This window comes from Caretta caretta, chromosome 6 (assembly GCF_965140235.1).
Source record: "Caretta caretta isolate rCarCar2 chromosome 6, rCarCar1.hap1, whole genome shotgun sequence".
NCBI lineage: Eukaryota > Metazoa > Chordata > Testudines > Cheloniidae > Caretta > Caretta caretta.
This window is the reverse complement of record NC_134211.1, coordinates 56717530-56739815: the sequence shown is the minus strand read 5'-3', so window position 1 is coordinate 56739815 and position 22286 is coordinate 56717530. Positions and strand designations below refer to the sequence as shown.

Below are 22286 nucleotides of genomic sequence, written 5' to 3'. Positions count from 1 at the left end.
ATTTTTTCACATCCCCGGGTGATGTAGCTAGGTCAACCTACGTTTTAGGCGTAGACACTGCCTAAGGTGCTCAAACCAATTTAAGACTGTCTACATGACAGGGTTGAAGCAATTTAACGATATCTACACTCAAAAGTTAGGTTGACCCTGCTACAATGCTCAGGGGGTGTGAAAAATCCCCCCTCCTGTGTTACATAGTTGAGCCAACCTAACCACCGGTGTTATCTAGCTAGCATCTCTTAGGGAGATGGAGTAACTACAGTGATGGGAGAGCTCCTCCTGGCATGGGAGTGAGCATCTACACTGAAGTGCTAGGGCAATGCAGCTGTAGCACTGCAGCATTTCTCGTGAAGACATAGACACTGGTACAATTTCTGACAAGACCTTAAGGCTGTTTCCCAGCAATATTAGTGAGGTGAGGTTCCAAAAGGAGAGGGATACTGGTGACCATAGACATGTGACTCAGTCAAACCCATCCATCTGCAATTGCTTCGGGTTTTGAAGAGGTACCTGCAGATTACGGGGTAAAGTGAAAATAATGAATTTTAGCTCTCACAGTGGTCATAAAGTCTCCCAGCTGTCCTATGCCCTGGGACAGAGAAGCCAAAGTGTAAAGTCATAGTAAACTCCTCTTCAAATGCTGACAAGGACTCTGCCCAGTCTATTCCGACCCAGCAAAATGCCAGGTCTCAGATCGACAGCACTGTTCAGATATTGCACTGCCCAGAGACATGGGAGCCTGCCGCTCTTGCTGGTGTGTATTGACTGGAATTGATTCCTTAGCTGTTGGAGAGGCAAGCGGGCAGCAGCAGTGATCCTAGCTACACAGAAGCTGGCCCTGCAGTATGTGCTTTCCATTTAGTGGCTAAACGCTATTCTGTATTCCCTTTACGCCGCTTCTCTCTTACAGCTGACTCTGGACTCCCAGAGGCCAAGAAGCTCTCAGGTCTCCCTGCTCAGGGGTGGTTGATGTAGCTATTTCTCACACACTTCAGAAGTAAGGGGGATTTGGATGGAACAAGGGGACCCAGTGGAGATTCAAGTATTGGAGAGAGCCACAGGCCACTGGAGGGCCGGGTGTGTGTGTTGTGGAACAGTTGGGAAGCCCTGGAAAAGGTTTGTTGTGGGGGAACCTCAGTCATTCTGCCCCTCTCCCCTCAGCCTCCCTAATCCTGTTCTCTTTGTCTCCCCCCATTTACCTGCACTATCTCCTCCCTGGGGGCTCTGTGCTGGTCTGGTGCCAGGAGAAGCCGAGGGGAGGGAAGAGAGAAGCCCACCTGGCTGCCTGAAGGCAGGCGCCACAGCAGACCCAGGAACAACAGCAGCAGCTTGCTGCCTCCATTTCAGTGGCCACAGGAGGTGCCTACCTGCAGCCCAGCCACAAGCGACAGGGCTGCCAAAGGCTCGTGTGTCACTCCAGGTTTGTGACATTTGGCAGCCCTGGGATGTCTGGGAATGTCAGACAGCAAATGGATGTGGCTTCTGAGATGGCTGCATACACCAGATCTTTAACTTTAGCTCCCTGGCACAAATCCAGGCAGAGATGGAGTGGGAAGGACAAATGACCCAACAAGCATGTGTGTTAAAAGTGTTATATATTTATTGTAATTTATTTAACAAAATACTTTTAAAGAAATATTTTTCCAGCATATACAAGAAATGGAAATACTGGCGTAAGCACAGTAATATGCTTCAACACGGGCACTTTGTTTCTCAGGCTTCCACCACCAGTCAGTGTGATGTGCACAGGAGGAAGTGCCCTTTGCAAGACAGTACAAAGCAACCATTTCACTGAGGGTCTACAAGGGCAGACAATTCCCACCGGGAACTGGGCCCATTAGTAATACCCCACAGAGGAAATTCAGGGATATCACTTAATCTAGTCATTGGATTTTATAATATGTGGCCCTTTCTCGTCAGCAATCCCCTGAGCCCTGATGTTTCAGGGGTTTGCGCTTTAGGCTGTCCCATTAGCAGAACAGAAAACAGGGTCATCAGTGGTGGCTCCAGACATAAAGAGACTAAGCAAATGCCTAGGGCCCCAAGCAGCTCAACGGGGGCCCCCCATTTAGTATTACCCCCAAAATACTATTCATCTTATTTAATGTGGAGATTTTAACAAGCATATTAGTATGTGTTGTGTTGGTACATTTTTTGGTTTGCAGAAATAATGCAGTTAGTATTTTTAGGGAGTCAGTAAGAGGTAATGGAGTGCCCCTAAATTATTCTTGCTTAGGGCCCCCAAAGGACTAGAACCACCTCTGACGGTCATCGCTCTTTAAGTGCTTCTATAGATTAAGGGCTTTATTCTAAAACATTCTGAGTACCCATAACCACCATAAATGTCACTGGGAACTGTGGATGCCTACCAGCTGCAGAGCTGAGGCCTCCATTGTCTAGCTCTAAGAGTTCCCATGGCAGCTCCCCAAGGACAACATAACCAGTGGGGCTAATCTTGCAGTTATATCAACAAGACATTGGCATGGACCAAATATTATAATAAATATAAACTAAGAATGTTACTAATAATATTCAGCAGTAGCACCATATTTACTCATACAAGCTTTTTAAAACATTTGCCATTTCTCAGTTTCTCCTTAAGCCACATTAGAAAAGTTTCTCCAACCTCAGCCGAGACCAAATACATTCCCCCACCATAAAAACCAAAAAGAGTAGTTTTCTACAGAATACAAATATTGCAACTGAAGCAAAATGGCAGACTAATAGAAAGGAAAGCAAGCATTGCCCTGCTCTGGCCTTGATGCTCTGGGGAAATTCCTCTATGAGATCCAAAGTTGATTAATTCCTAGAAGAAAGGTGGTTTTCTCCTCACCAGACCTTGGCTTTCTTGAACTAGAGCGCTTTCTCAAGCAATTAAAATTTAACCTATTTGTATTAGGACAGTAAAATAAAAATACACACACCAGGAATGGCTCAACCACTGCAGTAACACTGAACTGAAGTATTTTAGACAATTCTCACAGTATATTTTAGAAGAGAAATGGCAAACAGCTGAAAGAAGAAAACACTCTTAACAGTTTCAGAACAGTAAAGTAGGTCTCACATATTGTGCTGTCCGAGTTCCCTGTCCACTAAGGCTTTGCCTACGCAATCTTTAGCTGAATTTGCAATTGGCTTGTGACAAGGCTGGCTCTAAACCAGATTTGTGTTCACATACTCAACATGGTTAGTACTTAGTTAGTAACTGTGGCAGCTAACCTTGTGTCACCATTTCAAGAGATCTAGGAGAACATGTGCTGTCTCTGTGCAACCAGGTAGTAACACTCGTGTGTAGATGTGAACCCCCCAAGTCTGTTCGTGTCTCCAGTTTGGAAAATTCTCCTGTTACCCAGCTCTATGAACAGTAGGACATCCCAGAGAGCACAGGCTCACAAGCTGCTGGTGCTGCTCTGCGCGAATGTCCTCTTGGCACACAGGGATAACTGGCCAGATGTTTCTGGGGTCTGAGGTGGCATGACAGATGAGGATGTGGAAACCAGGGTAACACCCAATTGTGTTGTGAAAAAACTGCTGTGCGGATTCAACTCAACAAGGTGTGTTGTAGCCGGGTCGGATGAGGGTGCTAAAAGGCAGTTTCAAAACCAAGATTATACATGTAAAGGCAGAGGGAGCCTAGGACAACAACAAAGTTTAAAATGCTGAAACATCGTTCTCGCTTGTCTGGACAGAAACAAAGTGTTTGAGGTTTTAGCTTAGATATCTATCAGGAAATTTAGATTGTAAGCTCTTCAGGGAAGAGACTATGCCTCAAATTCTGCCCTAAGATACCCCATTGTAAATAATTCCACTGAAGTCAATAGAATTACACTGATGTAAAACTAGTGTACATGAGATCGGAATCAGGCACTATGTCTTTACTTGTTTCTGTAGAATACCTAGCACATTTTTTGGTGCACAAAAACAACAGAGGTTATAACACGCCAGAAAGGAACATGGTGCAACCCTGTTTGGCCACAATCACACTACAAATACTAGCCATGTTTAACCCTGACCGTGACGTGCAGACAGAGCCTCAGATACACTCAAGGAAATAGATGGATTAAACCCTGCTGTGCAAGTGCGTGCAATACTGCAGGGTTCTGGGCAAGTGCAACACCACATCTTTGAGGGTTTTATGGAATCATGGGAGGACGGAGTGGTCATCTAGTCCACCCTCCCATGCTAAGGAAGGATTAATTATACCTAGGCCATCCCAGATAGGTGATCATCCAACCTTTTCTTAAAAGCCTCCAGTGCTGGGAATTCCACTATCTCCCTTAGAAGCCTGTTCAAGTGCTTAGCTATCCTTATTGTTAAGACATTTTTCCTAATATCTAAGCTAAATTTTCCTCTGCTGCAAACTAAACTGGATTACTTCTTATCCTACTCTCAGTGGACATTGAGAACCATCCTCCGTGTCAAACAATGCTTGGACAGTCTCTCCCAAGTTGCAGTGGGTGGGAGGTTCTCTCTGCATCTACTTTCTTCCCATCTCAGCATTTGCACTTTTATATCCCCATTCCCAAAGCTGCATATAATTATTACAGTAAGCCCTGATCTCCCATTATTGCAGAGCACAAGATAAACTAATGAGCAATTACAGCCTTTAAAGCTATAATGATGCATCACTTAGTTAAGAATCTGCATAGCACATATGCCAATTTGCAGGATAATAGTGGGAGGAAAGAGGCTGGGATATTTTGTGGTTTGGTTTTTAAAGGAAGTTTGCAAATATGTTGCCCTAATAATGTTTCACAGGCATCCTCCAAGATCAAAGAAATCAGTCTAATTGCATCTCTCAGCCTCTAGAGCACTTAAGCACAGGGGGCCCTGATGGCTCGAAATAGCTACAAGACAAAAGAATTGAGGTTTAACTTCCCTACAATCCAGGTTCTAAAAGGCTTGAGACACCTGTTTGTCAGTCCATCGGGCCAGGCCTACTACTCAGCTGCCATAACTCTGCTTTACAGGTAAGGGGGGCCTGCTGCTCCTCACCATGTAATACTGATCCTTGGGTGGAGGCCCTGTGAATTCGCAACAGCTCAGGATGGACCTCCCTTCTTTTATTTAACATGAAGCAGATTAAAAATGGTGTTTTCTCTTTTGTGACCTGGTAGTCCGTGCAGGAGCAGGCTGCTTTGGGGGGCTTTGGTTGGACTCTGCATGGGGCTCAGATGGGTTCCTTGAGCAGGGTGCCTGCAGGATAGTCCTTGGGGTGGCATTAGGGTCCTGCACCCTATGAAAAGCCTGGACCCCATCACGGATTTCTGTCAGGGTCTGGCACATCTGGCTGACTTGCCCAGTCAGGTCAGTCATCCTCTGACCAATCACATGCATGCTGTCCGCCATGTCTCTGTGGATAGCCACCAGCTCCTGGCAGAACTGCCTGAACAGGTCTGTCTGCTGGGTGTGGGAATGGAGTAGTTGCCGATCGAAGCTAGAAAGGGGCGGACTCCTGGTGCGTGGGTGAGGGGGTTGGTAGGATGACTGGGCATGTGGGGACAAGTGCTGCACTTCCTGCCTTTGGTTGGTAGCTTCAGATTGATCAGATGAAGACGACGTGCGGAGGAGAGAAGGCCCAGAGAGCTGGCTGGCTTCTTCACCATCCCTCTGCAGTGATGAGAAGTGGTGCTCCTGTGAGGGGCCTGGCATTTCCTCATCTTCATCAGCTTTAAACAGAACAAGAAGTGCAAATTATTATGGCAAAACTTTCTCTCCCATGACTTGTTTCAAGAGATCTTAGAGCAGCTGGAAAGCTCTCTCTTCACTATCCGAGCGTTAGAGACAAGCCTCCAGATACAGTTTTTGGTGCATAACTTAAACGTGCTTGCCCATGTAAAGCAAATATTAGCACCTGAGCAACAAATGTGAAGGAACCCAATCAGTTGAGGAGGGATCCAACCTGAGAGGTTATCGAGTATAACCACATGGGTCAGGATTTGTTACCAGAAACTAAAATAATTTTAAACAATAGTGATGACCTACCTTCTCCAAAAGCACGGCTAAATAAGAAAAATTGCATGTTCTGGTTAAATTAAGACAGCTGGCCTTCAGGCTAGTGTCAAAACTCACCAGAGATGTGTAGATATCTGATGACAAACACCTAGTCATGTACTATTGCTTATATTATATTTTATATAATGGCACCTGGTCCTTGCCAAATTTGACTTGCATTGCAATATTTTTGGTTTGGTGCCAAGGGATGTAATTTGGTAATGCTGCTTTAAAACAACAAGACCCCAAGTTAATTAGGTATGTTAGACTGTTGCAGGGGGAAAAATAGCCACATAAAGAAAACCCCACTTCACTGTAATGACACTGATTGCAATAAAAATCTCGTGATAACCCTGTTCATGGGCATATGTACAACAAATATAATGATAATGCCTTATACTTCTAGCTACCGACTGATATTCTCACACAGACATATGAACTATTTTGAAAAAGGCTATCAGTTAAGACGTGAACCTCTGGATGATAAAGGCTAGAAACCCCATATAAATGTGCACATTACCCTTCTGATTCTGAAAGATAGATTACTGATTTCCAAAGGTAGGCACAAGGAGTTATCTAAGGGCATGTCTATCTTGCACAGAAAAACAGAGATCATCCCCCCCACAGGGTTTCAGAGCCCAAGTTCCAGCCCAAGCAGGAATGTCTACACGGCTATTTTTAGCCCCACAGCCTGAGGCTTGTGAGCCTGAGTCACTAGACCCAGGTTCTGAGACTCAGCATCATGGGTTTTTCTTTGCAGTATAGACACACCCTGACTGAGCCTCACTTTGCCAGTGCTAGTATTCTGTCCTTGCATTTCTATTAACAACGTTAACTGGTAGAGCACTAAGGGAAGAGACAGAACATGGTGGGAGAACACCAAGAGTGAAACTATACTTAGTCTACTTTCCAGAATAACAGATATCCCTCCTTCCCTACTTCATATCTCCATAGGCTTACAGCAAAGCAAGTGCCACATCCACACAGAGAAATTCATAAGTAAAGGCAAAAAAACAAACCAAACCAACACAGAGTAGAAAGCAATTTAGGCCTACAGAGCTGGAAGGAGTTAGTGAATTTCACTATAAGAAGCGTAACTAAAAAGCAGAGTCAATCTTCTGTTTCAGGAAAGAAAACAAATCATTAAGATGCCCTTTCTATTGATATTACTTGCACTGAACGCTCAAACCACTGGATAAGAAGCCCACAATGGCCTGAGCACAAGTGTCAATAGTCACCATAAAAAGAGGACCTTGTTGAAGCTGATTACAGTGCAGCGGATCCATTAGTAATGGGATTTGGTGAGAATCTCCTCCCTACTGGGATGCATGTTTGGGAACCCTCCCTAGTCCTTCATAACAGTCTTTCCACCCACTGGAAGTAGTTGCATCCAGCTCCCCATACCTGGTTGGCTTGGGTAAGGCTTCGATAGCTGCTGTCCACCCCTTAAAAAGGCAGAACCTTATCACTGTACAATCATAAGAGGGGGGAGACACAATAGGGCAAAAGGCTGGGAGAAGTTGACGCAAAAAAAAAATTTAATATGGGATGGGGGAAACTTGCTTCCATCTCACTTCACCATGATCAATAGAGACCTACTAGCGACCAACACCACAGTGAGCAGGAAGGTACAACACCTCATATCATACACAAATGACACCTTTGCGTCAAAACTGAGATATGTGAACATAAAACAGAGGTTAATGTAGAGATACTTACAGCTCGTTGATGGGCTGTCAACCACGTCCAGATCCGCTCTCCGGAAGCCGTGCATCTGGTGTGACGAATGCAGCGTCGACTCGATGGCTCTCTCGTGGGCGGTCAGGACGATGGCCGAGGGCCGCCCCATGCTGCCAGGGCTGGAGAGGGACCTCTGCATGAATGCCAGTTTGTCCTTGGTCCTTCTCTTCATGTCGTCCCATCTGTGCTTAATGTCTTTTACAGACCTGGGGACCTGGCTGACTGATGTGATTTTCCTGGCTATGCCTTCCCAGATCTTGTCCCTGTCAGCATGGGATAGACGCATTGTCTCCCTCCCAAACAGCATGGCTTCGTTCCGGGTCACCTCAGTGACCAGAATGTCCAGCTCTTCCTTGGAAAACTTGGGCTTCCTCTTTCGTTCAGTCATATTCCTTGGGTTGAACATCCCACAAAGCACAATTGGGTAAAAAGAAATCAACGCCAAGTACCACACCCCCCACATCCAACCACGTGACCAGTGCTGCACTGGGGCTGATTTCCAGCAAGACGGAGTTGGTGGGACCAATTCCACCCACACCCACAACAAGCTTTCAATATTCCTCAGTCGAGATAGAAAAGGGCGGCCATTTTGTTTTTTAAAAGGTAACTTTCAAGCTTGAAACTTGGACTATTATGGAGGTGCTAGGTTGAGCGCCACAATTAAGATTGAGTTGAGTTCAAAGCAGGGATTCAAAGCCTTTTGTTATGTATGAACATTTCAGCATATCCTCACCAATACACGGAATAGTGAATGAATTTTGTGAGAATTTGCGAAGTCCATTAATTAGCTTATGAAGTAACAATTAAAAAATGGGACCTTTAAAAAAAACCTTAGTATGCTGTGTCTTGACCTTACTTGTGTGTTCTAAATGATTTTAATAAGGGAACACAATGCAGACTCAATTTCCCTTACGGTTAAAACTCATTGAAATCTTATCTACAGGCTACCATATGAATACTTTTTTTAAATTTAAGAACTGATTAATAGTAATTTTTTTACTTATTATCTTCTTAAGTGAAAGTTTCTCCTTCAGTGTAGTTAACTAATACTATACTTCAGAGAATTCCAACAAACAGCCGTACAGTACACTCACTGAGTAGTGCCCGGTCACTATGCCACTCATCCAAGTTTGACCCGGCTGTCCCTCTGCCAAAGTGAGCAGCAACACTATGAGAACTGGTCCTGGCGGATCCACAGCATAGCCAGCCCAGCCATGGCAAGTGTACTTTATGGCTATTTATTATTCATGTGCAGAGAGGGGCACAGAAGTGTATGTTTACATAGGGCCCAGTGATGGGTTAATCTGGCCCTGGTGGGTGCAGGAGAATGGAAGACTGGAGGGGCAGGGGAAACAGGTGTGCACTGAGAATACAAAGGACCTGTAAACCCAGCTTACCTAACCAGTATGTTCAGGGTGCTTTGTGTTATTCCAGAGCAGAGTAAAGCAGTCAGAACACATAGGTGACTCTGGCCTCAAAATTTCAAATAAACATGATTTAAGGTTGACACTACACATCTTCCAATAATTAAAAATATATGATAATGTTCTCTTTAGATTTCCTGTTCAGCATCTATGTATGAAGTTTCTGATCATTTAAAAAAGGAAATTCTCACAAAAATCTACATCAAGATGGAGTAATGTTTGGAAATATATATCTGTAATTTAAGGTAAAAACAATCAGTGATGATGTAACTAACCCCAAATCAAACAATTAAAACCCAGGAAATTCAGACATATGCTAAAAATTAAAAGAAATCAAAACATATTAAGTATGGAAATGCCCAGTTAGAGCATTCAAACCACCTTAACTCTGTGCTATAGTAGCACTGTGGCGGCAGGGGGAAAATGAAAAAAAATCTAAAGTGTCCTTAAAAATAAGTTTAATCGAATCTGGGACCACACATTAAAAAGCCTAATTTTAATTATATTGTTACTGCACGGTGTCACTATATGTTCAATCAGAAGTTATAGGTAATGTCATGCAGTTTGGGGGGGGGGGAGGAGGGAGGGAGTGTTAATTGAAGGAGATCTGAAACAAAAGGTCCTGTCTGCGCGGCATGGACACTAAAGATCCCAAGATACATTTTAAGGGGTAGGTAATATGTCCCATTTTTGTAATCTGCACTAGTTATCAGGAGGTGCTGCCTCCCAGTGTGGAGAACTTTGGGATACATTGGCATGAAAGGCACTAGACAAATGCAAACTATGACAAAAACATATGGAAAAATAAGTGGACCCCTTTCAGGTGTATTTGTTTGTTTTCCTTAGTACTGTTATGTTGAGGGAGGGGTGAAACTTCACTGAAGGCACAACAGCCGCCCTTGTTCAGGATCAAGGAAAGAAGCAGTTAAGCTCCTTTATGGAACAGGAAACAACAGGAGTCACTGTTGAAACAACAGGAGCCACTGCCCAAAACACAGGCCACATAAAAGGCTGGTCAGGAGGTGGGCTATGTGGGCTGAGGGGTTTTACTGGAGGCTGAATGCAAATACTGAGGGTGGGGTATTGTTCTGGTGGAGTTGTATGTGTGTGTACACATCTGCCTGTGCACAGATGATTCCAGAAACACCTCAGAAGCACTCAGAGAAGGCAGCAGAGAGCCGACAGCCAGAGCAGAACATGTAGCGTGACCCTGAGAGAAAGCTAAGAGAGAGCTTTGGGGCAGAATGCTGGCTGGGAAAAGAGGACTGGAATATTTGCAAGGAAACTGTCTCCTGTATGATTCCTACTGTGTTCAGGGAAACTGGGACTTTATGCACATTCTTTGTAAATAAGCAGAATTGTATCAAACAAGTATCTCACGACATCATCAATTTCTTCTTCTAACTGAAACAACCAGCAAGATTTCCAGTACTGGCTAACTGTTCTGGTCAAAAGGGGTAACAGTATGATAATCTCTCTACAAAGGGAAAGCCGGCGGGATTTTAACAGAGAACTCACTTGGGAGCTGCTCTGAGCAAGGTACGCTGACAGTATTAACAAGACTGAGCCCTGTCTACATTACTGCTTTCACGACTTCTGTCATTGCTGGAGCTGCACCAGTGGTGAATTATGGGTCCCAAGTTTGCCATTGCGGCTAATGCCATACAGGGAATTGCACAGTGAATTAGTCACAAGCTAAAGTGAGATGTGGCAGTTTCAGGTCCTAGGGGCTCATACCAATTTTTCCTTCTGAGTCTGTGCATCAAAGTCGAATTTTCCTTTCAGTTTGCAGTTTAAGAGAATCCAAACACCAAAAAACCAAAAAACTCTACAAAAACTGGGAAGCCTGGCCTGATACTAAGTCAAAACATGAAGCCAGAAAGTGTCAGGTTCCCAGCAGACCTGGTTTCCACAGGGTTGAGAGAGGCTCGCGCAGTGTTGTGATAGTTACCAGGAGCCTGGGAGGAGTTTTGGGTCGGTATTAAAACCTAGTGTTTTGCCTTTTAGAGCTTCTTCAGGCCTCTAGTTTTGGCACCTATTGTGTGAATGGAAGAAGGCTTTAACTTTCAAGCATTGTGGCCCACGCAGAATGTAATGTGGGGTGTTGCCAGACCCTGCCCACAGGAGTCATAACAGCCCATCCATCATTTTGAATTCACTCCTTAGCTCAGAAGGAGCAGGGCCCCAGAGACAGCTTAAAGCTGTTCAAGTTTCACTTTCAGTTGCAAAGGAGTATTTGAGAATTGCTAATGTGTGATATACAGAACCGTTCTGAATACAAAGCCACCTACACTCTACACTGCTTCTGAGGAGCAAATGCACAGTGATTTTAGATTGCTGTTTGCAGGGAGCTTGTGGCTCTGTCAAAGTTTCAGAGTGATACTGCTTTATATGACTTCTTACTTCTTCACAGCAATTCACTGAAACAGGAGGACCCATAAGAGCCCTCAGGTCCCACATGCTGAGAGCTAACAGAAATGGATGTATGCAACCCAACTTAAACATGAGCATGGACACTGAAACCAGGCATCCATCCCCAGCCATGCCCAAAGGGCTGAAGAAAGTAAGATAGTGCTATTACAAACCCATCCCAACTGTGTGCATATGCGGCCATCATAAACGTGGTAGGAAAATATTCCCAAGGGGTTGCACCAACAATGCTAAACTTAAAAAAGCAAACACACAGACAGTTCCATGCACATATATGCACGTGGTGAGGTAAATTAAGACTTTCCTATCCCCAGAGTGGGGATTTGGACCAAGTAATAAGTTTTTGAGAATTCGAGTGCTCTTTTCTAGCAACAGCTTGGAGACTGTAACCTGCCACAGGAATTCTAGGCCTCTCACATATGAGACACCACACTGTGATAATCCCCTTAGATACTGCCACAACTCCAGATGCTTCCCTTCACCATCTTCCAATGAGGACAATGGTGAGTCACCCAGAAGGGTGTCCTAAGGGCTTCCTGCCCTATTTCAAAGGCAGTTCCATTTTCCAGATGTGTCCCCTGCTTCATCCCTTATGACAAAGGTCACCAAGAGCTGTATGAAGTGTCTCTGCCACATCCCAAAAGTAACCCAATACAATGCGGCTGGTTCTGGGTTTTGTGAGAGCCCTTGTAAGATTCGGGATCAGGGTAGATTCCTGGGTTCTTATTAAAGCTGGAGGCAACATAGCAATTTTGACTGAGGTTTGGTTTGAGTCCAGGCATTTGTTCAAAGCCAGTCCCTATGTGAAGTGAGACCGAGGAAACGGTTCACACAAACCCCTACAAACAAAACCACTACGTTCCACACAGTATTAGAGACAACAACCCTTTACGCAAAGAGGAGACTGTTACAGTGACTGGTTCTTGGATCAGTGGCCATCTCAACATGCAGCCCAGCTCCAAGAGCTTCTCAGAGATTAAGCATGAGAAGAAGGAAAAATGCAACATTGTACATGTCACCTAACTGCTGCTCGTCACTTGCCCTGTCTTGTGTTCTTCCTTTCCTTCTAGCCACTGCCCTATTTAAAGAGGATCTGGATTCCCCGAAGAGTAAGAACTGGAAGGTGCCAAATTTCATTAGGAATATAAAGATGATCAGATTGGGTGGGTCAAAGACATGTAAAATGACACACAACACAATACAATGATGAATCAGCTCAGGCTGCTGTTCACCTACGACCCCGTCCTGGTGAGCAGACCCACTCCGTTCACAGAGAGAGAATGCTTTGCAATGGCAAGGACAGCGCTACTCTTTTTCCAGATGCTGCTACAGCATCCCGAGAAGTATGGCTTTTGGGGATAATATCCACGAGGGGCAAGATGCTAAGGCAGGATCCTGAATGCCTACCCAATCTGAAAGTTTCTGAATACACAAAAACTTTTCCCCATCAATCCTTTCTAGTAACATCATGTTTGTTAGCATGAATACAGTCATAGTCCCCACACTACTACTGTGGGAAGCACTTTTTCCAGGCTCTATGTGGAAGGATCAGAAAGATTTCACTCCATGGAGCTCAGTTTGTGTGTGACCTGTCTGGGGTCCCCCAATAAACAACCCCTAAAGGAGTCTGGTGACCCTCTTGCACCTAGACGACCAGATGTCCCTATTTTGTAGGGACAGTCCTGATATTTGGGGCATTTTCTTCTATAGGTGCCTATTACTCCCCATCCCCTGTCCCGATTTTTCACACTTGCTGTCTGGTCACCCTACTTGCACCTTATCTCCATTGTTCCGATTCTCTCCATCCAACCTTTTATAGTCTACTCACTCTACCAGGCTGAGCAGAATGGTTTGGCCATTCCATCAGGACATAACCAAGGCAAATGCTGGTTTGTGAAAAGGTTCCTGTGAGGTCATTCTGTCCGATGGCACTGTGCTGGTAACTGGTCCTGGATAGGGCCAACATGAAAATTGGTAGTGGTAGGGCCATGCAAGTCAAATCCAGGAGGAAGATATTGTTATAAGGTTCTTGTTTCATGGGACCATATTCTCTCTACTCCCACTTTTGCCCCTGATTGGGTTATGAGAAATGGTAACAATAGCAGAAAAATCTCTCCGTGGCTTCTGACCATGGAAATCTCTACTATGGTTTCTGATCTTTGAAATCTTTGCTGTAAGAGCTACATCCAAATATCCATCCATTCCTTCTCCCACCCCTTCTCTTTTCCACGAATTACATAACTCCAGACTAGAGATCAGTCCTACTGGAGTAAAGACACACAGAAGACCACATGACAGTATTAAGAACTCCAGCCTTTCTTGTCTCATTGGCATCCTGGATACAAGTGTCAGGACACCGTCCATTCATGCAAGCAGACAAAAAGGAAGAGCAGTGCCAGAATATAGGCTGGATTGGTTGCCTTTGTGGTGTCTCCATATGTGTTCCACACTACGCCTCTTTTCTTGGTGAAGCTAATAAGGGAACTATTCATTTGGGTCAACAATCCAATTAACCCCAAAGTTATTTTGATCTTGTCTGGAATGCTTTCCTGACACCAACTATCTAGCTCTTCAAAAATCCACCACTGAAGGCAGTGTTATTGATTGGTAAGGACATAGAAGTAGCAAGAAATCCACAAGTTCTCATGCCCTCTGTTAACTCTGCTACTGATATATCCGTGGCCTTGGGCCACTTCACCTCTTTGGAGTAGCTTCCCAATTTATACAAAGTAAGTGCTACCTGCTTATAACATCATAGGGGGCTGCAACGAGTACATCAATACTTGTAAAGAACTCTGAAACTAAACAGTGCTGTATAAATGCTAAACATCTTCATTTCTCACTGTTCCATTCAAGAACCAGATCCACTTTTTGTCCAGTACCTACACTGCTCTGTGTTCTGATGCTATGAAGCCACTCAGCCAGTAGAGTTCAATAACATGAGCTGTACCTATATAATCAATCATACTAGTGACACAAACAAGAAAAACAAACAGAAGAGCGCCATAGCAGAATTTGCTCCATTAGAAACCTAAGGAAAAAGTCTCTCTCTCTCTCTCTCTCTCTCTCAATGTCTGGAAAATGGGAAAGGATAAAATTAATATGGAATACTTTCTGCAAGATTATTTGCAAACACTGGAAAGTAAAATGGGGGGAAAAAATTAAAGAAAACTGGAGTGAGACTTGTTAATGTTTGTAAGAAGGGGGAAGCGTATATCTGTTCACTATTTTTACTGTGCTTGCTCATCACAAAGAACAGCCATTCTCTGCACACACCTCCCTCCGTTAGATCCGACCATTCAATCTGACAGCAGAGGACTCTCACAAGAGCACTTAATAGAAGAACACAAGAGTTGAACCCTGTAAGAAAGGGCCTCTTTTGTAACTGTCACACAGAAGGATGAGAAGCGCATCCTGCCTTTTCTCTGGATCATAAGCCCTTTTCAGGGAAGTCAGAAGAGAGCCAGACTCACCTCATCCAATTTGCTTTGGTTTCATCTGTCCCATCTATAGATTTGTAGCGGTTATTCTTATCAACAATCTGTAGAATAATAAAATAAAAGTAACAGGAAGACTGGCTGGCTCAGAGAGAATCAAGGAATACAAAACTATTCACATCTAGATCAAATTTCCATTCTAGCTCCTGGTCAGGGGGTACTGGGATATAAAGCATTTTACCTCTGGGTCATGGTTTCACATCTAGCCCTGACCAGTAGAGCATCTAGCTTGCTCCCACTGGATATGTGTTTGTGGTCCCCTCTGTGAAATGAGCTTGGTGGTATCAGTCCATTGTCCAGTGTATAAATATCCACAGCACAAAACTACCACTGCAGCTGGTACTATTTTGTACAATTGTTGACAGTCTCAGCTAAGATGCCAGAGACTGAATGCCCCTCTTCCTCTTCTCCCTCAGAACTGAGGCATATCCCCACTTTGCAGCTGGCTAGACTGAGGCACAGAGATAAGGACCTTGCGTCAAGGTCACAAAGCATATCAATAGCAGAGCTGTGAGCTGAACTTGGGGGTCCTGGTTGTAGGTTTAATCACTCACAAGCAGTTCTCAGTGTTTCATACCCACAACCTCAAATCCACCTTGTGGTTTCTTTATGGCTGAAAAGTGTTGTGGGATTGGGATAATAGCAGGATGGTTTTTAATGCTGAAGACTGTGTGTGGTAGTGGAGCTGCTCCTGGTGGATGACAGATTTAGGGAGTGCTGGGACTCTTGAATCTTGGTTGGCGGGCTTCTCCCTCCTTCGCTCTTCACAGTGCTCTGGTTCAGGGGAGGGGGAAGTGCTGTTTCAAGAGGTCATGGAAACAGTTCTGTAATCTCCAGAAGTGATCCTCCCCAACCCTTAGAGTCGAGGAAGATGCACTGAGGAGCTTCCTCAGGATTGGCTGGAGGGCATGCCAGAGAGAACAGCAAGAGGCAGAGGAGAGGGAGTAAGCTATTCATTCATTTCTTCTAAGTTCCAGTGACGGTTGGACTTCGATGCTTTCTCAGCCCCTTGGCTGTGACCCAGAAGGCACCCCTTTGTGGACCATTTGTGGGTTTTGCCTCATCAGTTGAGAAGTCCTGCACTAGACCACATTCCCACCCAGATCTGGAAATACAATTCAGGAATCTTGACTCCCAGCCCCCTTCTCTAATCTGTATCCCTAAAAAAATAATAATTACAATAGGTGGACCTGGAGCTGCTGCAAATGAATATCAACAGAAAGGCACTCACTCTTTTAGCAGAGCTAGTACCATCACCCCATAACTCGCTGCTCTAGGCTGTGTGGTTGGATTGTCACAATTAGGGAGGCAGTTAGGACACTCACCAGCCAAGAAAAGAATCCTGCTGACTTGTCCTGGCTGGAGATCTGCCCCTCATACGGCCCGAAGACATGACCTTTGGGGATAACCTCGTTCACACAGCGTACGTCATTCTCCCCGCTGGGTTCTTTCACCACCTCCATGCCAGGCGGGATGGTCAGTGCTGCCCGGTCAGGGATACCAACAGGTACCGGAGTGTCTGACACAAATACGGGGGGACCATGGTTTGGGCATTCATCCACAAAATACTCCTGGCAGGACTCACAAACTGGAGGAAACAGGAATTAACTTGTGAGCTGAAACTTCCATTGGCAGAAATGCCAACATCTGAAAGCAATTATTAGCTTATACAACCTTCAACAATAAGGACAGAACTCAGATTCTTCTACTCCAAAAGCAAAGAACCCTGCCACTGAGGAAAGGGAGAATCTTTCAGCAATACAGGGCCTATGACACAGTCTAGCAGTCCTGCCTCCATTCAGCAGGGGGCAGAAATGTGTTCATATGGATGCACGTACACACAAAAAGCCAGTTCATTAAAAGAGGAACAAGACTGCCTTCTTCTCCTGCTGCTCTGACCACATCTGCCCACCGCTTCAAGCCCTTCACTAGCTTCCACTCACTTTTTGTATCAAGTTAATCCTCCTTCCAGTCCAGGATGTATACAATTCTACTCCCACCTATGTCTCTTCCCATATCCCCTCCTATACCCTTTCTCTTCCCAAGCTCCCTGCCAACAGCTCTTTTTGTGGCTCCTCCCATGTCACAGCTTACACCCAGAGCAGTTTGCCAAGCATTTTATTCTGCAAGTTCCTCTTGAAAGCCTACCTGTTCCCGAGAACATGTCAGCCATAGAGGCCCACATATTCTGTGCTGTCTTACACCTTAAAACTACTAGCTCTTGGAGGCAGCACTCTTATTTGCTTGTTGGGTATATGACCCATTGCATACACCCAGTAAATACCCTTGCCCACATAATCCCACTACCTTTGTCATATGCCTCAGCGACAGACAGGATCATATACTTCTCCTGTGACAGGAAGGGGCTGTGGCTTCCTTAGGAGGCCAACAACACTCAGGGTGTGCAAGTGTATGCCAGGACACTTTTCCCTCCCAGGATGTGGAGAACGAAAAAAGGAGTTACCCATGCAATGCTCCCTTGCTTGAGAATGATGGTTCCAAAACTCATAAATCTGGACTTTGTAGGCTCTCTATTAGGCTGCCAGGCCAACTCCACAGTTACCCAATCCTTATGCTTCAGAGGCCCTAGCACATTTTCTATCTATTTCTCCACACAGCCCCACTACAAACCCAGAACTTTGGAGACTGGCTGTCACGAATCCCTGCCTGACGGCTTCATCACCAAGTATTTCAGGGTCCTCGGGAGTTTAACTAAAGTGACAGGTTTACAAGTAAATTCTGTCCCAGACGCTCCTTTCCTATCCAGGGGGAAGCAGATGGACTGAGAGAGGAGGAGAATTCTCCCTCCATTGATAAGACACTTACACCAGAAATCCACTTGCTGAAAGCTCTTGGTCATGATCAAATCCCGTTTCCCTTTCAGTTTCTTAGGCTCCACTTCCATGGATTGAGAGTCAGCCCTCCCAGAGCTGGGGAGAGAAAGCAAGAGAATAAAGAACTTACGACTGTGATATGCTGGAGAAAGAATAGAAAAGAACAGACAATGAGACAAAAGCTGTGTGAACAGTCATACCCTGCTTCCCAAGCCTAAAGTGTCAAACTTGATTTTGCCATCTAAATTGCTGATACATAGTGCCCCAGGCTATCCTGCCAGAACAAGGTGCTCCAATGGCATCAAGTGGCTAATGCTTACATCGCCTGGGAGCTTTTGGTGGAGAACCACCATATCTGGCAGAAATCTGCCATGTCTGCTGCGGGTCAGGGAGACTCAAGGGGAGCACCATCAATCCAACCCATCTCAACCTATGACTGAAATGGAGACAAGATGAAGGAACATATTAGGCAGAGGTATAGTCTCTTACCAGGGTTGCCCATACTCCTGGTCCCGGCACGGAGAGCAGGCCTCAGTCTTTATTGTCACCATCTCCCCTAACGAAGTGTGGGTCTGGATCAAACAGTCCTTCAGGTTTTCACTCATGTTCTGAAAGAGAATGAAAAAATAGGGACAGGGAGAGAAGTGAATGATGGAGAAATCACAACACTCCCCCTGAATTGTATATCCAGCCACTAGAAACACCTATCTGGGGCACAAACAAAAATCCCTTCTTGGACAAAGAGGCAATAGTAATTCTATCACAGGTCCGGCCTAGGTGCAAGATACAGAGAGTAACATGGGGCACTGGGAATAAGGATTCAAGGCAGGAGGACTATGCTACACAAAATCTGCAGAAAAAAAAGCTAATATAGGGCTACATGCTTTGTCATCAGATGAAAAGACACTATAGTAGTGCAGAGTATGATTATATAACCAAAGACTTGTTTTTAAATAATGCTTAGAAACAGAAGTCTATAGGTGGGCAATGAGCCATGACTTGTCTAGGTGTATGGCTGCACCATGTCTCAGTGTGCCACAGAGGGTGGAGTGAGGATATGGGCTCACTGAAGTCCTCCTATGCTTTGGGCACTATGATACAAAGTCACGTGTCCTCAGTGCCAAAGGCATGCAGGAATCCAACAGAACGGCATTATGCCTAGCAGGCACTTCTCTCTCCACCACCCTCTTAGAGGCATATTGTTTTAATTAAAATGCTGCTCCCCTGTCTCAGCACAAGAATAAGGGAATATTCAATTCAATTAAAAGGTGGCTAATTCAAATGCTTTTTCACACAGCCCATTGTCACAGGATCCCACTGAGGAAGATTCACAAAGACACTGGACATACATATTGATGTCAAGAATATTCAGAGTTGTTATAATTAATGCTAAGAAAAATTTTGGAAGGGGGATTAAACTTCATGCTTCAGGGCTTCAGCCAATTTGTAACTATTAGGGATCAGGATAGGGATCAGGATTACCCCACATACGCCTACTGTGGAGTTCTTACGCCCTCCTCTAATACATCTGGTGCTGGCCACTATCAGAGAAAGGAGACTGGACTAGACAGAACTCAGTTCTGATCCAACATGGCAATTCTTTTACATCACAGATTGAAATCATCACACTCATGCCACACTCAGGGCATGTCTACACTACAATCTTAAATCAACCTAAGTTAGGTCAACTCACAGCCACCGCAATAATTACTGTGGTGGCTGACGTCCACACGACTCTCCTTCTGTCGGTGGCGCGCATCCTCACCAGGAGCCCTTCCACCCGACTGAAGAGAGGCAGTGTAGAGGATTGAGAGGCAGAATTCTCAGCTCTATGCAGCTCCCCGCCAGGAGCCCAGCTGCCCCCCGAGCTTCTTGCCTCCAGTGGGGAGATCCACGCTCAGAGTCTGGTCGGCAGCCATGCTTCCGGTAGGGAACTGAGAGCCCTGGGTGAGGGGGAGGGAGAAGGGGAGCTCGGACCCCGGGGGGCAGCGCAAGCCACCTGGCAGCAGCTGGGGAGCGGAGCTTCAGCAGAGTCATGAAATTGACAAGACAGCCAACAGCTGATGTAAGTAATGCAGTGTCTACATTGCCACTGTGTCACCCTACCTACACCAACATAAGCCCTATGCCTCTCCAGGAAGTGGAGTTATGTCAATATAGTAGGGCACTTACATCAAGAGGAAAAGGTTGTAGTGTGTACACTGATGTAGTTAGGTGAGCATAAGCTGCCTTATGTCAACTTAACTGTGTAGCGTAAACCAGGGCTCAGTACACTTGATCTCTGCACAAACAACATTCAATAGTCACTCAGAACGCTTCTTTCCGAAGTGCCCACCTAGGAACAGCGGTCTGAGCACAGAATCAGAAACAGTACTTCTGGGTCCTATTCAAGATTAGGTTCTGGATTCTTAGAATGTAAACTCTTGTCCATAACACAGCACAATGGGATTCCGGTCTAACACTGGGGTGTGTGTGTGGCACTGCAATAAAAATAAATAATAGTATTCCTAGTTTTAACAGATATTCTTTGTAATTTTGAGGAAGTCACAATTTTTCAGCTTCAATTTCCCACCTGTCAATCTAAACTGGAGGAATCATTGATTCATATTGAGAATTCACCAGTTAATACTCTGTGGATTTTGGAGGTGAAGCCACAATGTAAGTGCATCTTTAGGCACAGACACTTTTGTTTCTTTATAAAACACTGCCAATCCCAAACCAACAAAACAGAGAACTTCCTTCAAGACCCAGCTAATTCCAGGGAAAGCAAGACATTGCAAGTCACTGCCCTCAGTGGGCTTGGGTATTTCTTGGGGCTCAGAGCTCTGTCTGCACATCCACACACAGAGAAGGGAAAGAATTCTAATAACCAATTCTAGGTACCTGGGCTGAAGATAGAGGCTACCAGCCTTCTCCAGAGAAACAGAAAATATTTTGCCTGAAGAGTGTGCTTTAAAAATGCACCAGAGCAAAAAGAAAAAGCAGAACTAATGTAGAGGAAGCAGGGGGCTGTGAGGAGCTCTTTCCCACAAAGCCTCCCTGAGGGGAGGCATGTGATGTTGTTGGCACTGGGGCAGACATTCAACTTAACTTTCCAGTGATTGCATGCAAGAGGAAGCCCTGAGGACAGGTCAACACCCACAACTACAAAGCCCCTCAGCGGGAAAAACGTCAGACTGCCTGCTCTCATGCACGGAGCAGACACGTGGCTGCATGAACAGACATTGTCTTGTCTCTTTTTCCCTTTCAAGGAGGGATTTAAAGTTCCTTCTCAGATCCAGGATAACGATATGAAGACAGAGGAAGCCAGCTTTCAATTAACTGCTGTATATCAGCCCTCAGCACTGTGCTGCAGTCACTTGGGTGCACTTAGCAGCACCTTCTTTGTGCCGCTTTCCAATGGCTTGTGATCAGACTGCACATCTGCCTTGTGCCCAGCGGGGAAGACAGAGTATGATTGTACAAAGTGCAAGCTGGTCTCCATATTGGAAGAGAAGGTTCAAGGTCTGGAGAAACAAATATCAACCCTGCGTTGCATAAGAGAAAATGAAGATTTTCTGGACAGACATCAGGATATGCTTCTACGGGCACAACGTTCTGAAGATTCAGAGCAGGCTGCACAGCGGGGACATAAGGACGGCGAAGAAAATTGGCAGCATGTGACCTCCAGAAGAAGAAAGAGACGCATCCATGTACCAGCAATGCAGATACAGGTGAGCAACCGGTTTTACGTTCTCTCCACAGGTACTAATGTGGAGAGTGGATTAGATGATACATCTGAGGTAAGGGAGCTGAAGGAGACTCCACCGATTGGATTGCATGAGATGCACTGTCATAGGGATGGGGGTTCCATGACCGCCGCTCTCCAGAAAAGGAGACGGGTGGTGGTGGTCGGGGACTCCCTCCTAAGGGGGACTGAGTCATCTAACTGCCGTCCTGACTGGGAAAGCTGAGACGTATGCTGCTTGCCAGGAGCTAGGATTCACAATGAGATGGAGAGACTGCCGAGACTCATCAAGCCCTCAGATCACTACCCCTTCCTGCTTCTCCCTGTGGGCACCAATGATACTGCCAAGAATGACCTTGAGTGGATGACTGCAGACTACGTGGCTCTAGGAAGAAGGATAAAGGAGTTTCTCGTGCAAGTGGTGTTCTCGTCCATCCTCCCTGTGGAAGGAAAAGGCCCAGGTAGAGACCGTTGAATCGTGGAAGTCAATGAATGGTATGCAGGTGGTGCCGGAGAGGCGGTTTTTGATTTTTTGACCATGGGATGGTGTTCCAAGAAGAGGATTGCTAGGCATAGACGGGCTCCACCTAACGAAGAGAGGGAAGAGCATCTTTGCAAGCATGCTGGCTAACCTAGTGAG

At 45.3% G+C, this 22286-nt stretch overlaps 1 protein-coding gene across 3 annotated transcripts in view; it reads right to left on the bottom strand.

Moving 5' to 3' along the window:
• PRDM11 (PR/SET domain 11) overlaps window positions 1-22286 on the bottom strand; it is a 60783-nt gene that overhangs the window by 19332 nt on the left and 19165 nt on the right. For 2 of the 3 annotated variants that reach the window (XM_048853404.2, XM_048853408.2), the window contains exons 2-5: window positions 18409-18527; window positions 17912-18015; window positions 16411-16673; window positions 15062-15129 (exon numbers count right to left, since the gene is read on the bottom strand). In XM_048853404.2, the coding sequence (XP_048709361.1) occupies window positions 15062-15129; window positions 16411-16673; window positions 17912-18015; window positions 18409-18524 (551 nt within the window). In that variant the 5' untranslated portion in view covers window positions 18525-18527. Of the gene's footprint in view, window positions 1-1578; window positions 5670-7713; window positions 8127-15061; window positions 15130-16410; window positions 16674-17911; window positions 18016-18408; window positions 18528-22286 lie in introns of those variants that run through there. The other variant, XM_048853409.2, reaches the window with a different exon arrangement.